The sequence below is a fragment of the Anastrepha obliqua genome, chromosome 4 (genome assembly GCF_027943255.1).
Source record: "Anastrepha obliqua isolate idAnaObli1 chromosome 4, idAnaObli1_1.0, whole genome shotgun sequence".
NCBI classification, from domain to species: domain Eukaryota; kingdom Metazoa; phylum Arthropoda; class Insecta; order Diptera; family Tephritidae; genus Anastrepha; species Anastrepha obliqua.
In genome coordinates this window covers 101,053,971-101,070,586 of record NC_072895.1, presented here as the reverse complement: position 1 = coordinate 101,070,586, position 16,616 = coordinate 101,053,971, and the positions used below count along the sequence as shown (strand labels likewise).

Below are 16,616 nucleotides of genomic sequence, written 5' to 3'. Positions count from 1 at the left end.
TTAAAATTAGATATTATACGAAAAATGTGTGGGTGTTTGGTTTGACTAAAATCAAAATTAAAAGGCACGCGCACTTAAAAATATTAAGTATTGTGTATGTCAGCCGATTCTGTGGTCCCGGATATTACTAACAAAAAAAAGAAAGAATAATAAAGGTATTAGTTGAAATTGAACTAGGAAAATGTATGTATACGACTAGGTAAGGTAAATAACTGAGCATACGACGAAGTTTCGTTTCCATTTACATTTCACCAGCAGCCATTTTATTTATAGCTTTGCTTTAGTGATAGTAATTCATTATGAGATTGTGAGATCTCCACTTCTTTTTTAAACTATAAATTTATGCATACAACTATAAATTTTTCAATTAGTTTTAATACTGTAAATATGGTATTTAAAATCAAATAATGTAAAAAAATATTGTGAAAATCAAAGGCCTCTCTTAAAGATCTGCACGTTTAAAGCACAAAATTACACATAGCCTTGAAGTGCGGAGTACCTCCTTAATTTCTACTTAACCTATAGTAAGAAGCTTAAAAATTAGCTTATAATTAAAGCATATACGTACATAAGCGCATACAGACATATCTGTAAGAATTTGGTAACTTGAAAAATTAGAAACAATGCGAAAAAACGGCACTAAAAATATTACAAAATTAAAAAAAAAAAATTTAATAAAAAAAAATAAAACATTTAAATAATGTAAACAACCTTTGTGAATGTGAAAAATTACAGCTTGTTATATTAGTGTCCTATTAGACAAATACTGCAGAGAGCAATTAAAATCTTCCGAATTTGATGTTAGCGTTGAAGATTTAGCGATAGGCATTCGTATGCAAGAAAATAATGAAAAATAATTGAAATAACATAGCATAAAATATTCGTTTAGGGGAGCAGGGCAAGCACAATAGGCTGACTTAAATGTGCCCATCACTTAGGAGTGGGTGCGCTTCAGCTAACTATGCGAGGCAAGCTTTGCAATACTGCAACACCACAAACACAAATGACCATCTAAAATTACTACCCAATAACTACAGATAGATATATGCACGTACTTAGTAGGTATATGCGCCAACACAATGGATCTTTAAAGTAAATTGCTCTAGATGCACTTAGATTGAATTTAAATATTATGCTAGGCTTTTAACGAACCTAACTCAAACAATAATTTCAAATCCACAGAGTGCAGTTTTTCATTTAGCTTCGCGCACATTCATTTTGTATATGATATTAACAGTTATTTCGCGCAAAGGCTTAATATTGAATCTCCGCGGCACAAAATATAACACTTTACGTCTGAACGAAGCTAACGCATCAGCTTGGCAATGATTTTCGAGTGCAGACATACTTGTGAAGTCTGCTATCCGGATACCAAAAGGCACTCTGAGGCGCGGTTAAAAAGTCCGAAGTTAATCTCACAATTTCGGATGTCCAAACTTGTAATCTATCATTCTTGCTAACAACTTCTTTTTAAGTCAAATACTTATAACACTTTAGGCAAAATATCAAATTCTTAAATTACGTTGTGGGTCGTAGATTACGAATAGGTGTTCCGTGTTTCAGGATCAGGTAATTTTCTTCAAATATTTCAATTGCTAGTTGGCATTTTCGCTAATTATATACGAATATTATTTAGCTGAGAAGTAACTAGGATTGATTCTATACTTGAGGAGTTCTGTTGGTCGATTGTAAAAAAAACGAATAATAATAAATAACAAAAAATAAAATTAACAGAAACAAAAACAAAAACAAAAAAATTAAATTAACAAAAAAATAAAATTAACAATAAGTAATTCAAAACAATAAAGCATTCACAAAAAAAAATATTTAAACAAATTTAATTAAAATTAAATAAAAATATCAACAAATAAAAAAATAAATAACAAAAAATTAAAAAAAAAAATGTATTAAATAAAAAACAAGAAAATTAAATTAAGAAAAAAGAAATTAAATTAAAAAAATCGAAATTTAATTTAAAAAAAAATTTAATTAAAAAAAGAAATTAAATTTAGAAAAAAAGAAATTCAACAAAAAACAGTACATAAAACTAACAGAGATAAAATAAAATTAACAAAAATAAAATAAAATTTAACAAACAAGATAAAATTAAATTAAGAAAACAAATTAAATTAACAAAAAAAAGAAAAATTAACAAAAAAAGAAAATAGCAAACAAATAAAATTAACAAAAATAAATGAACAAAACAAAAAACTTAACAAATAAAAAAACAATTAACAAAAAAAAAAAAACAATTAACAAAAGATTCAAAAAATAGTTTAATTAAATTTAAATAATTTAACAAAAAAAAAATTCAGTTACAAAAAAAATTAAATGAAAAAATTAAGTTAAAAAAAATTAAATGAAAAAATTAAGTTAGCAAAAACAAAATAAATTTAACAAAAATAAAATTAAATTATTAAAAATAAATAAAATTAAAAAAATAAAAAAAATAACAAAAAGATAAAATTAAATTAACGAAAAAAAATATTACCAAAAAAAAAATTTACAAAATTTACAAAATGTTTTTTTTTTCCAAGTCAATCAATACAAAATATCGCTCAAGTATACAAAATTGGAAAACAATAATTGTAATGCATTGAAAATGGACAGTTGGTGTTAAGTTTTGAACAATTTAATCATAATTTGAAAAGAGACCTCATACAAAAAAAATCGATAAATCGCTTGCTAAAGCGTAGAAATAAAGCGAAGATGTTTCCTATCAAATCTTATGATTTTATCCTGATGGTGATAATTAAACTGCGGAATTGGTTACCTGTAAGCTCATTTAAGTTTTTTTAATTTTATTTTCTGAAAACTTTATAGGATCCATTGTGTTGTTTAAATTAAATTAAACTATTAATAAACCTTTGGTGCATTTTGCAATTGCACTTTTGCAGAGCTAAGCATTTTTCAGTGATTAGTTGTACAGAACAAAAGTCATAGCACTATCATACATGCGAAATTATACAGTAATTTTTCTTTTAGGAAAATATAATCTATATGTAAATAACAAATATTTTTGCATTCGCTTAAAGTAGTTTAGGAATTAGGGTGGGTAGCTGAAATATCTGAAATTAAATACAACAAAAAATTAGCTTTCAGTTTACGGTTCACTTGTTAAATTTCTACAAGAAAAAAAATTAATTGTTGTGAGAAAAAAGGACAACAGTTAAAATATATTAATTTTTACAGACAGTAGGCAAAAGTACACGATATTGGAGAAATGATGCTCGAATATAGGTCGATATTTATAGCTTAATTATTAAAAAGGCAATGTGCACAATTTTTCAATTTTAAAATGTGATGTTTGATAAAGATCAAATATATTAATATATATGTACATACATTTTTAATGTAATAAGACAAACACATGTGCTTACAGAGAACTCAATAATTATTAATTACAAGTAAAATAGTTATACAAACATAAAAAAGCTTCATCCTATCACCAAAGACAATAAAAAAACAAGTGAGTGTTTACAGTGATTGCCCGTGGCTCATACATACATATGAATGTACATAGAATACGCAGCAAAAATGTGTACTATACATTTGTTTATTGCTGATGAGTCACATTTTTTTAGTTGTTACATACAAAGAGAGGTCATAGATAGTTGAATGCATATGTGTATGTACTGTATACATATGTACATATGTATGGATGTACGAGTATATGCATTAATTAAAGTTTCCTTAATTGTGTCCTTGCATTTTAGCATTTGCGTAAGAACCAAAACTAACAAAATTGTTCGGTTAAATATAATATATATATATATCTATGTATATAAATATATAGGAACATTTATTTCAATATTTCTTTATAAGAAAACATACGATCGATAGGTTTATCAAAGTTTTGTAGATGTATAACAAATTATTAACATTGTCTACACACAGCTACCTGGACTACTAGGTTTTACATAAATAACGGGTGGGTTTGCTTTCTTCAATTACTTTTCATATTTTTAAACTAAACATTGTAAATTTTTTGGATTCTTAATGTTTTTAGTAACCAACCTTTATCCTATACAACTAAAACTAACTTAAAAAATTAAATGGAACGACCAACAGGACCCAGATTTAAAATCCGCCAATGGTTATCACTTCTTTCAGCGGCATTCCCCAAAAACTGATGGAAAATGTTTTTTGCTGCATCCTGTATGATGTCACAGCAGCAACAACAACAACAACGAAACAATTTCCAACCGACTCCTATTTATAAAACTGGAAGTGTGTCGGAGCGCAGCCACTCGTATCGCAATAAGCTGATAGCAAATTTTATTAGAAGAAAGTCGGTTGATGTCAAACTTCATTGTGAAGACCTGTTCTATTCCAGCGTTGCCAAGATATCATCATTTATCCGCCACTTGCTAACGGTTGGCGAAAAGAAGAGGCCTAAAGCTATGCTACGGCATGAACCTTCAATGCGACATGTAGGAAGAACTTGAAAGTCAAAATCCTATCACACATGTGTTTCAACCCTGAGCTTAAAGCTAGTACTAACTTTGCAGCCATGAAATTTCGACAGCAAAATGCATTGGGTTTGCCATAAAATTTCGCCAGCAACAGTGATTGTCACATGAGCAGAAACGTCAACTTTGTGAGCGTCGCCCCAGAAACAATTGGCAAATTTTTGTAAGAAAAAAGTTTTTATGCAATTTAATACAGATATTGACACAAAAAAGATATAAAGAAGATTTACCTAGACTCGTTGCGAAGACGTTTCGCTTAAAAATGCCATATCTTCGGAGTATTCAGATACGAGTACTCGCAAACGAATTGTCACATTGTAAATAGGTGTGAAAACATGTTACTAGCATGTTTCGCGGTGTTTTTAAGGCGTGAACTGAGCACTACACTCACTACTTTGTCGCGAGGTACATAGGATATTTCATACATATTTAATGGCTATGCAATTTGTATAGATTTGTACAGCCATTTCACGTGAAACGCGAACTTAGTACTATGCTTTAAGACTTAAAACGCTAAATAGTAATCATCGCACAGCCCGTAGCCTTAGTATCACAAGAAAAATCGCTAGAATAATGTATCGGCAGGGCCGTTCTATCCAGCGAATGTCGCCGCTTGGTTTGGTTTACATTATAAATTTAAGCGAGGGTAAATTATTACACCTTTTTTATGAAAATTTGTTCATTTTTATGAAAATTGAAAAATCAAAAAACAATTCTCCCAGGGATACCTCGAAAAACATATCCGTTAGCAAATGCATTTTAATTTTTTTGTTTCAGATGATTCTGGTGCGAGTTATGAAGTATGTATAAGTACACCGCATAACAACTACTTTTTTCGAGGCGTCTTCGGAGATTCACTGCCACTCGCTCAATTTTCAATATTTTGCAAAGCAAGTTTAAGAAAATAATGTTGAAATGTTGTAGTACATTATGGAAATTGACTGAGTGCACTTACTGTATCTGTATCGCCAAAAAAGTACTATTAAAAACATATTTTCTTTTACCGAACTAACCTTACCCCCTCCATAATGTGTGCGGCACTATATAAATAATGTTTGCGGAACATCATTGCAGAATCTAAAGGAAAATTTATTTATTTCAGTAACCGATAAAGCCCTTTGTTCGCTTTAATTACAACGGTATACTCAAATGCGTATCGATATACTCAAATGCACATATGTACATATGTCTAGAAAAAGGATGTGTGGCAAACAAAACCAAGTCAGGTATAGAAGATAATAATAAAAAAAAAACGCTAAAATTTTGTTTCGTTTTAAAAAATTATTTTCAAATAGAAAATATTCAAGAAAGCACCGTACATTCAGATTTTTGAATAAAAACTGTATATTTCAAAGATAAGCAAATCCAACCATAAGTTAAGTTTATATTCTAATTGTGCATAGCCACTATTTGAAACTCTACCACTAATAGTTAAAACGTAAATGAATAAAAATATAGTTTGCCGATAAGAAAATTCGAAATTTTCAAGCAAAAAGATGGAAACGAAATCACAAGTATGAGAGGCCCACGCTCCCGACAGTAATTTGCTATTTTCTAAATAATTTTTAATAAATAAATACTTGATTTAAACGAAATGTATAATTAAGAAAGCTTGTCAGAATATTTTTGATAGGAAAAATTATTGTTAGAGAAATGGAATAAGAAAGAAAGTTTCACCCGTATCAACTCACTAAGTGCTAAGTTCAATATATGTACATCAAAAATAAAATTTTAAATAATATTCTGTATGCGATAGAGGTAATATTTGTGATCAAATATATTTCTCAGCAGCTAATTTACCTAATATCCGGTTTTGGGGTACCAAAACATCTACTTATAGTAATCAGCATTTGCTATCATATTTATCAGCCACTGGTCATTACGTATGAGAGCTCTGATTAGCTAAGGAAACTACACAAAAACTCTTATCGAACTTTAATTGGGCAGGTTTAGAGATTTGCCTACCTTGGTATATCGGATGTTGCTAGGATGCCATTTTAGGAGCAGTCAAATATATTTATGTTTTTTCATTTTTTATTTAAGGCATGTTTACAAAAGTAAACCATAGATTAAAGAAATACATATTATAATATACAAATAAAAACGGTCGGTTATCGGAACGCCGCGGTTCTCAATTTGGCCGGGGAGTGTAACTTCAACAGTATTCCACACAAATTGATGGTGAATATTTTAACGATTTACAGTATCACCATCTTCGTAGACGGCCAAATCAAGAATTTTTAGGTCATGTCGTACTGCACTAATGCCATTGGAGCTCTTAAAAGTCTTGCTTCCACGCTGTGATAATGGAAGTAAAATTTTCGGACCATCTCAATTTGAGTTGGGGTAGTAAATGATTTATCAAAAGCGTACATATATGTATGTACCTTCATCGGAAACTCACAGCGGAAAATGGCAATATTTTATAAGCTGAAGTATTGGATCACGGAAGTGTGTTTGTTATTATTTCCGGATTTCCCACAGATTGACTCAACCCATTACAAATTAAAGTCGCAGAAGGTTCCCACGACCGTCGGTTCTACGTTACCGGAACGACCCGGATTTATATCAGACCAAGACTGTCACTCACGCAGGATTCCACGTGCACGTATATGGACATACGTAACAACAACAATTCGGAGCCAAATCGAAGTGCCGAAAAAGTAGATAAAAACTTAGTTCAAAAGCAAATAAAAAGTGAGTGAACAAAATCGTTCATAAATTTTATTTTTTGAGCTGCTAAGTTAAATTTCTCAAAAATTCAAATAAAGTAGAGAAAGAGCCAACTACCTCAGCATTTCCCTTTTACGTGTATGTCATAACAATAATTGCAATGTTTTTGTTTTTTCGGGACAAAAGCGCTCGTGACTTCTTATTTTTATTTTTGAGCTCAAAAATGAAATTTCCCAAAACTCAAACAAAGCAAAGAAGGGGCATATTTGCCTTTTAGTGCTGTAGGAATTACGAGGGCGGGTCAATAAGTCCGTGACTTTTTGTATTTCTGACCTCTTTACTGAAAAAGAAGTTGACTCCTGTCAAAATTTGAACGTGCTGCGTCAGTTAGTTTGTGTTTTACAGCTACTTTTATCAGGCTACCCAGTAATTCACAGTCGACTACAAACGCAATCGTGTAACAACTTCACAGGAAGGTTTGACGTTGTTTAATCGCAATATGGAGGAGTTTTTGCGCCGTTTTGTAACCGTGGACGAAACATGGATCCATCACAGCAGTCGAAACAGTGGGTTTCTAAGGGTGAATCGGCTTAATAAGCACACGAAATTCAGTTTTTTCCATTTTCTCCTCAAATTACTGGGTAGTTTGATAAAGGTAGCTGTAAAACACAAACTAACTGACGCAGCACGTTCAAATTTTGACAGGAGTCAACTGACAGATGCCTGTTGACAGGAGCAGTATTTCTTTTTCAGTAAAGAGGTCAGAAATACAAAAAGTCACGGACTTATTGATCCGCCCTCGTATTTCAATATATACTTTTTTATACAAAACAATGTAAAATTTTGATAACGTAAAGACCCAAAAATATGTGCCCAAGCATAAGAGGTTCGACCAAAGTACTCTGAGAAAATGTCATTACGTAATAAAAACTGTTGGATGTACATACATATGTAGATAGAAAATCATATACTGCCACCATTCCCCTCACTACAGCTGTTTAATGCTTAAGACAACAGTCGCAACATTTTCACTACTCAAAGCTAATTTATTATATGGAAATAGAATCGTATTATTATTATTAAGAAAATCTTCAAAAATGAACTAAATATGTATGTGAATATATTTTAACGATTGAGCATTGCATATCAATGCAATTTATCTACGCATACACACACGCACACGCATTAGCATACATACCCTCGATCGGCCACTGCGCGATCCATCAGCTGTGCTGCCCGTTGCAGAATCTTTATTTTTCGAACGTTCCGCTTTACTGGTCGCTATTATTGGCAAACCACCACCTTCCATCATAGTAACAACTACTTTGTTATTACGACTACCGGCCGTTATGCTACCACTGGGCGTTTTGCCGCCACTCGTGGGCAGTGTGGGGCAATTCTCCTGTATTGTAGATGGGAAGCGCGCTTTTCGACCACGACTTGACTTCAATCCTTTCTCCTTTCCTCGCTCCTTCTCCAATTCCTTCATGGTTGCGGGTGTATGACTTTTGGAACGTTTCAAAAATTTAAGCATATGATTTTTTATACGTGTTGAACTGCCGCTAGCATCACCCCGCTGATGCAATTTACCAGCATTCGAACCGCCGCCGCCATTTGTGACGGTACTCGGTGGCTCCAACCGACGAAAAGTGCCATCGGAAGCACGTATATAGCACCCATCAGTCATTTTATGATAGGAATCTGACGGCAACTTATGGAAATTTCCATTGGGACTGCGATAGTAGCAATTGTTTGTTTTGTGATATCTATCGCCAATGGTTAAATACTCCGTTTTCTTTGTCGCGCTCGCGAGTGCACCAACACCATCCGTAACATTTTCCGCTGATGGAATTGGTGTAGTTGCTGTTGGTGTAGCTGCTGAAGACACCGCCAATTTGGGCACTTGCAAGTTACTATTGGACCATGAATCACGGTCAGCACCACCGATACCGATACCGACATCGCCAATGCCAATGCCAATACCGCCAACACCGCCACCACTACAAACACTATTCGTATCTTTGTCCTTAATATCGAAAATATCACTGGTATTTAAATCTATGCGCTTGCCAATCTCACTGATCGTAACTGGACGCCCATTGGCGAGACCTTTGATGCGTGGGTTGCCAACCCGCAGTATTGATGACTCCTCCGTGCTGGTGACAGAGGGTGGTGATTCAAGTGTTGAATGGCTGTTGTTGTGCACCTTCGACTTCCGTATGGAGTGATTACGGTTGCTGAAGTGTGTGGCGGTCGACAAGCGTTTCTCATTGTTTCTTTTGTCGTGGTGGCTGGATAATTGGCCCATAACTTGTTTTATATTATATATTACAACTTTAACGTATACCTCTCGTCCCAGTTCCACTTTGCACATATTGGCAGAAGTAAAACCTGATTATACACTACTTTATTTTTGTTTGGCAGACAAAAATTTAATATTGAACATTGTATAAGCCCTTATACATACTTATATATTCATATATACATGTATACATATATTTTTTTTTGGTATAAAAATCACTATACAAGTCGTCGATTAATTGCTGTAACTAGATTTTGAAAATGGTGAATCAAAAAAGAGTTGAATACAGATACAAGTCTATACGTATGTATGTGTTTATGTACGTAGGTTGCTGCCAAAGTTCTTTGTTGAGTTTCGAAGGAGATTAAAGCGTAGAGTGCGCGCTCTAAACCAGTGTTTATAACGAGTGGTTGTGCTATATTTTTACATACATGACGCCAGTGGGCGGAAAATCTTGTTATACATTTTGCATTGTACGTTACAGACGTTATTTGAAAATCATTGTGATGTATTTTTAAGTGAAACTAATATACGTTAAGTAATAACGCGGCATAAGTAATGGAGTTTCTTTTTTTCTTAATGTTTGCTTGTTTACTTTTTATACATTTGTACATTTGAACTCTGGTGCGTGCTTTTCCTTACGAAACTTTTTCAACGTAGTAGAAGCCAATGTAAAAAAGTTAACTAAAACCGCTAAAACTAACCGCCGCTCTTTTAACTCCTCTTTGTTCGTAGTCACTTTGCGCGCATGTACGTTTGATTGGTTTCTTTCAATTCTTCTTATCTTTCTTATTCATTCATATACTATGTAACCAATTCCAGCGACATGGCAATGCTTGGAACTTCACTTTTATCGTAGCATGTATTTTTTCCCTTGCGCGCCGACTTTCTGGGATATACCTGTGATTTTTTCCCATTCTGTTTTCATCAGACCGGCCAGTCGCCCGTTGACCGGTCTGCTCTGCAAAAGCTTGCTTGATGAGCTCGGCTTCGAGCTAAATCGGTTTAAAACAACTGCGCCGTATGAAATACACACTTCGGAGGTGTTTCTTTCTACCTTAGAAAAAATACACAAGTGGTTGGTTGGGTGGTTTGTTGATCATCGGTGCGACTGGGACGACCAAACATACAGATGTTTCACAAATTACACAATTCGTGTTTGTATGTACGTATGTAAATATGTACGTAAGCAAAAGAAAAAGCTCAAAAGACTGTAGATTAAAAGTCAGCAAAGCAGCAATATCGCTAAAAAAATGACAACACGCAGAAAAAGCTTACCCACTTGTTTAGCAAAAAAAAAACAAACTAACATATTATTTGCACGATTCACTACCTCTGCGATTCACTACCTCTGCGATTGTATCAAATACAAAAAAAAACATTATTCTCAATTAAAAGCTCACATGTTATTAAAAACAAAAAAACAAACGTGTGTCATGTCTTTCATAGCCAATTTCAAATCGAATTGAACAAGCAAAAATTATAGACACTAGCGAATAAGTAACTATCGCAATTTTTGATCTCCGGCTTTAGTTTCGTATTTTTACATTACGTCAACGTCAACTACATTCATACTTGTGTACGTGCATACATAAATATGTAACATACAAACGCATGCACTTTTATGTGCTAAAGCCAAGCGGTACAAGTGTAGTTTATTTCAGGCCTCGCCAGGCAGTAAGTTGTCTTCTAATTTAAACAAAAACAAAAAGAAACAGACCAACAATATTTGTAGGAGCTTTTTTAAGTAGCGATTTTTGCTTTTTTGCTGTCCATTTAGTCTATCGTTTTCACTTTACGCTATACTTGTAGATTAGAGGGGATTCTTATGCACCATTTTTCACAACGCGTTTACACTTTTACGCTTTTTAACATACAAAAAATGTATCATTGTGTTGGGGATTATTTCACTTTTGCAACGAAGCAACGGTGAGTATACTGAACAATTTGGAAAAAAGTATTCGCACTTATTCACACTTGATAAATTTTTGATGTACTCTATAGCACTTACGTAAAGTAAGTTAATCAAGATTTTTATTAAAACATATTAGACACAATGATTGCACTCAAAATTTTAAGAAAGGTAAAAAAAAAAAAAACAAATAAAAAAATTATAAAAACTTTAAATCACTTAGGGTACCAAAGCTCTTTTTGTATTCCAATTCAACTTTTATGACTAATGTTATATGGGTATAGGTGTAACTTATTCACATATTCCTTTCTTTCTTCTCCATTCATTCAAATCAATTTAATTTTCACGGATTTTAATGAATCCCACTTCGCCATGCCACGAATGTTTAAGCGAATTTTGTTATAAAATTTTACACATTTTCAAGTAATGGTCTAGGGCTGCACTTGTTGATTAAATTTTATATATAATCTATGCTAAGCACAATTACTCGTACATTCACCATATATGTATACACATATTTACACACACGTATATGTACGTAGTTGTATATACTATATTATAAATTGTACGCGCAGCACCGAACCGTTCAACGCTTCAACAACGAAAAGTTTATTATAATACGAAGGCTTTAAACGTCGCCATGATACTGAGAAGTCTATTCAATTTAGACTTGTTCTCATACCACTGTCCGTCTGACTGTGGCTCGGGCCAGCACGCATACCTCCACTCATAAGCACACATTCATATTCACACACAAGCACACCTACATATAGTGCAAGCGGAGTAGTCATATAAAGATTCAACATACATATAATGTTGAATAGAAATTTTTAATTCTCGACCTTTTTGCAATTCTCAAACGTACGAAAGAGAATGTTGAAAAGCTCTCAGTTCGATGAGGAAACTAATTTAGATTGAGACAAGTGTAAATATGAGCCACAAGCCGCAAGTCAGAAGTCAGCAGCGTCAGACACAAGCAACAAACGTAGATATAACAAGTAATTGTGTTTTTGTTGTCTGCAGCAGTGTCCCAGTAAGCGTTTATGCCTTGCTTATGCATTGAAAAAAATAAAAGCAAATGTGTTATAATCTAATTAAAATACAAATGAAGTTGTTGTGTAGGAAAATGTGGTCAGATAAATGTTTCTTTGATAAATGCACAATCCTTAACACATACATACATACATATGTCCTGGTTGGAATGCAAATAAACGAACAAAAGCCGAGTCGACTGGACACAAGGCAGCGGGGCAAAGTCAATTTCACTAATAGCAGCGCTAAACAAAAGCAATAAACGCAGCAACGTTTATGTTAAAGTTTAAAAGTGGCAGGAGAAAATATAAACAGCAGGGTCCAAATGAGGACGAAGTGGGAAAAAGTCTAGCCTTTAATCGGCATTCTCAAGGTACGTTAGTTTTCACGAGACACGAAAAAGCTTCCAAAATATAGCATAACATGCCGTTGCTTCGTACGTCGATGCTTCGATACTTCAAATTACTAAAACACTTCTTGGGTAAATTTAGTTTTGAATACAACATCCATGGCAGGTCAGGATTTGACATACACCAATTATGATTTTACGGAAAATTCAGTACAACGCGGTGACTAAAAGTTATCCCGTTCTCACGACAGTCGGTTCTGCGTAACCGGAACGACCCGGATATAAGGCCAAGGGCTGTCACTTCAGCAGCATTCCCCGTATTTGTATGAAGAATGTTTATGCTGCTACAACAACAACAAATCCTATGAATGACATGGAATCAATTGATTTAGTTTCTTTTTGTTTTTGTTTTTGTTTTTTAACTGAAGTTGCAATGTTTTCGACGTCACCACCGGCGTACTGTCTCACTGACATTCAATAGTGATATAAGTTGACTCGCATTTATTCACTACGGCACATAAAGTATGTTCGATTATTAGATAGATAGATACTTTAAGAGGTTTGCACTTCGACCTCATGGTCCTTTGCACCCTCTATTCATCACAGTACCTCATCCAGACCCAGTACCCTTATTAAACTCAGGATAGAGCTGGGTTGAATTGAGCGTATGTGCCTTTTTTCTGGCTGCAGTTGGCCAAGATGTCTCAACCTGCGCTATAGGCCTGCATTTCAGGATAAGGTGTATTGGAGTCTCCTGAGATTGGTAGCAGAAAGGACAAGAGCCCGTAGACCAAATCTTAATCATGTGCATATGACGTCGCAGTCTGCAGTTTGCTGTGAGAATGTTCGTAAGTGTTCTCAGTTTATCCTTGGGGAAGGTTAAGAGTTTTTAAACCTCTTTTGGTTGTACCCTCCTAGTAAGGATTTCGACGGCGTAGCCCCATAGTTTAGTGCCAGCAAACCTCCCTTAGCCCTGACTCTTCACTCCTAAGCTTCTCCTTCATGGGTTATTGTCCCATAGTAAGGAAGGGTTCGCATCCTATTAAAGGCGACACCGCGACCTCTTTCACTAATGCGTCCGCTATTTCGTTCCCAGTTATACCCCTGTGTTCTGGGACCAAAATTAGCCGGATTGAATTGTGCGTTCCTAGTTGACTAAGTTTCTTGATACACTCAAGAACCAGTGAGGTATTGATCTCACAGGATGATATGATCATGAGTGTCGCCTGACTGTCGCTCAGAATGGAGATTCGCTCATTCCGGAAATTTTTGTCTAAGTTTATCTCTGCATATAGACAGATGGCATAGAGCGTAAAGTTTAGCGCCTATGCCTTCTAGGGCTTTCGAACCATCTGTGCAGCAGTGCAGGTTACACTTCTGGAGTTTCTTTTCAAATGCAGGTCTACTCCAGTTTAACCTATCGTTCAATTCAATTCACTTCTTTTCGAATTTGATGACTTTAGTGATATCATCTCCAGGTAGCTGAGTGAGGGACTTCCTCCTCATTTTCTTATCACCAGTAAGCATACAGCAAGTTGCGCTTTTGTTTAACATTTCATTAGCCTAGCTGATGGTTGCATCTTTCAAATGGTTTATGAAATGGTAAATTAAAAGCGGCGGATTAAGAAGCTCTTCCCAATAAAAGCGACTCTTTCAAAAAGAAGTACCCGCGCCACAAGACTCAATCAATGCATTAAAATATATTTAGCCGTATCACTCTGATGTGCGCTAAAAAGCCTTCTGAGCTGTCAAGCTCAAATAAACAATCTGTAAACAAGCACACCCAGAAGCTCAGGTAACACGCCCTCAATTCTCGGTTCCTCCACTCTCCCTAAACTACATAACTACATAAATTTAGAATACAATGTTTTCGATATTTGTTTAGTACACAAAACCTCAAAATTATCATTAATACAAATACCTAGGTTGTCTTAGACAACACCACTTTTTGAAGGCTTATTGGGTTGCATTCCAACCAAACTGAATATGTCCGCCTATTGCACACATCTGGACAGCACACGCATACCTACATATTCGCTCGTATAAATGACTACCTAAATACATATACGCTTGTGCAACCTCTTGCCAAAGCTACGCTTTTTCGAAATCATTTTTTTTTTTTGTAATTTCATTTTCAATGCAGTCATGATGATATTTGTACATTCGATAGATGATCGAGTGTGTATATGTATTGTTTAAGCTTTACCGCATAACCAACGTGACGAGCTGCTCTCAATTTGCAAAAAACCTGTACTTAATTTTAGAAACGACAGACATACAAGTCAATACATATGTATGGCGATATGTAAATACATACATATAACCGTATACATAGATGTGTGTAAATCTGTATATGATACGAAAGTATCCAAATAAACATTATGGTTGTTTAAACGTGGTTGTGTTGAATTTTCCACTTAGCGTACTTGAAGCGCTCATATTCTCAACGACAATAACACCAACGTCAACAATAATACGGAGAGAGTGTCGGTCGGGTCTATGTCAACAACTGAACTATCCAATGATTCCAGTAGTGTTTTAGCCTCTCTCACTCTTCCAAGAGTGCTATTCTTATGGCATTTAGCACTTTACTTTGCATTATCTATCTTGTGCCTTTCTTCTTATTCACATAACTTGCGCTAATAAATATTACATATGTATATGTATGTATGTATATATTTATATGTATGTGTATATTTATACGTGTATATTATACCTTTGCCCATACGAAAGTGGCTAAAAAGCACAATTGCATATTAGTTTCTATACATACATACATATGTATATGTTTTCCTACATACATATGTGTGAGTATATCTATGTATTCACGTACATATGTAAGCTAATGTCTAAAAAGCTTATCTTGTGATTTATCTTTTTGTCGTTATCTTTGTTAAAATGACAGCAGAAAAAAAATATATGTACATAGTGGGGAAAAATAAAGTAGTGAGGTGCATACGGTCATATATACGTACATAATATTATATATAAGCACAATACAACGGGTGTTCTTTTAGAAGTATAGCTCCTTTGTTTCGAACGTGACAGAAAAATACTTAATGAAATCGCCATTAATTTGACTTTAATAGCTTGAACATTTTATGGCATTAATTTTTTTAAGTAAAGTCGAACATATTGCGAGCTTAAAAGCCAGCTAATCAGCAGACAGCCCAATGCCTCAATTAACAGCTACTTTGACAGATATCCTAATTATAACTCATATACATATGGTACATATGTATGTATGTACGTTTGAAAACGCACCCTCTTTTTAAGTAGACTTAGCTTTATTTAAGTGGACTTAGATAATTTTATCGTGAGAATTGCATATAACTGAAAGGCAAACACCCAGCCACACATACATGCAGATGTAAATGGTATGCACGTTTTGTACCAAAAACGGGGCACGTGGCTTACTTACAAATTTCTATTTTTTTATTATTTATAGACGCGAAAGTTCATATGCACTATATACGCACACTCATATGTATGTAGATAATATCGTGTAACGTTAGCAAAAGTAGCGTAGATGGTGCATTTGCACTTAACGGCTTCTACATTATTCACTTATGGCCAAATTTGTCACATTGCCTTTCTACTGTTCTAATTTGTGGTGTCTCAATGTTGAAACTTACAAACGCACACGCGTCTTATTTATAAAGAAAGCTTAGTTTAAATTTTAATCGAATTAGATATTAAACGATTAAATCAATTCGATTGCCGTAAAAATAATTGTGTCAATCAGGGTCATTTTTTAACATCTACATTTCATTGTCAGATTAATAATTAAGTGATATACAAATATATGTATGAAATGTATGCATATAAGATTGAAGTAATTAAAAAATTAAAGTATCTTTTTTGATAGCAGCATCG

The 16,616-nt window shown here is 34.0% G+C and overlaps 1 protein-coding gene across 1 annotated transcript in view; it reads right to left on the bottom strand.

The window, feature by feature from the left end:
* LOC129244498 (MAP/microtubule affinity-regulating kinase 3) overlaps nucleotides 1-11,992 on the bottom strand; it is a 56,420-nt gene extending 44,428 nt beyond the window's left edge. The window contains 2 exon segments of the mRNA XM_054882154.1: nucleotides 8,344-9,694; nucleotides 11,853-11,992. Of these exon segments, the coding sequence (XP_054738129.1) occupies nucleotides 8,344-9,519 (1,176 nt within the window). The 5' untranslated portion in view covers nucleotides 9,520-9,694; nucleotides 11,853-11,992.
* Between the last annotated feature and the right edge of the window lie 4,624 nt (nucleotides 11,993-16,616).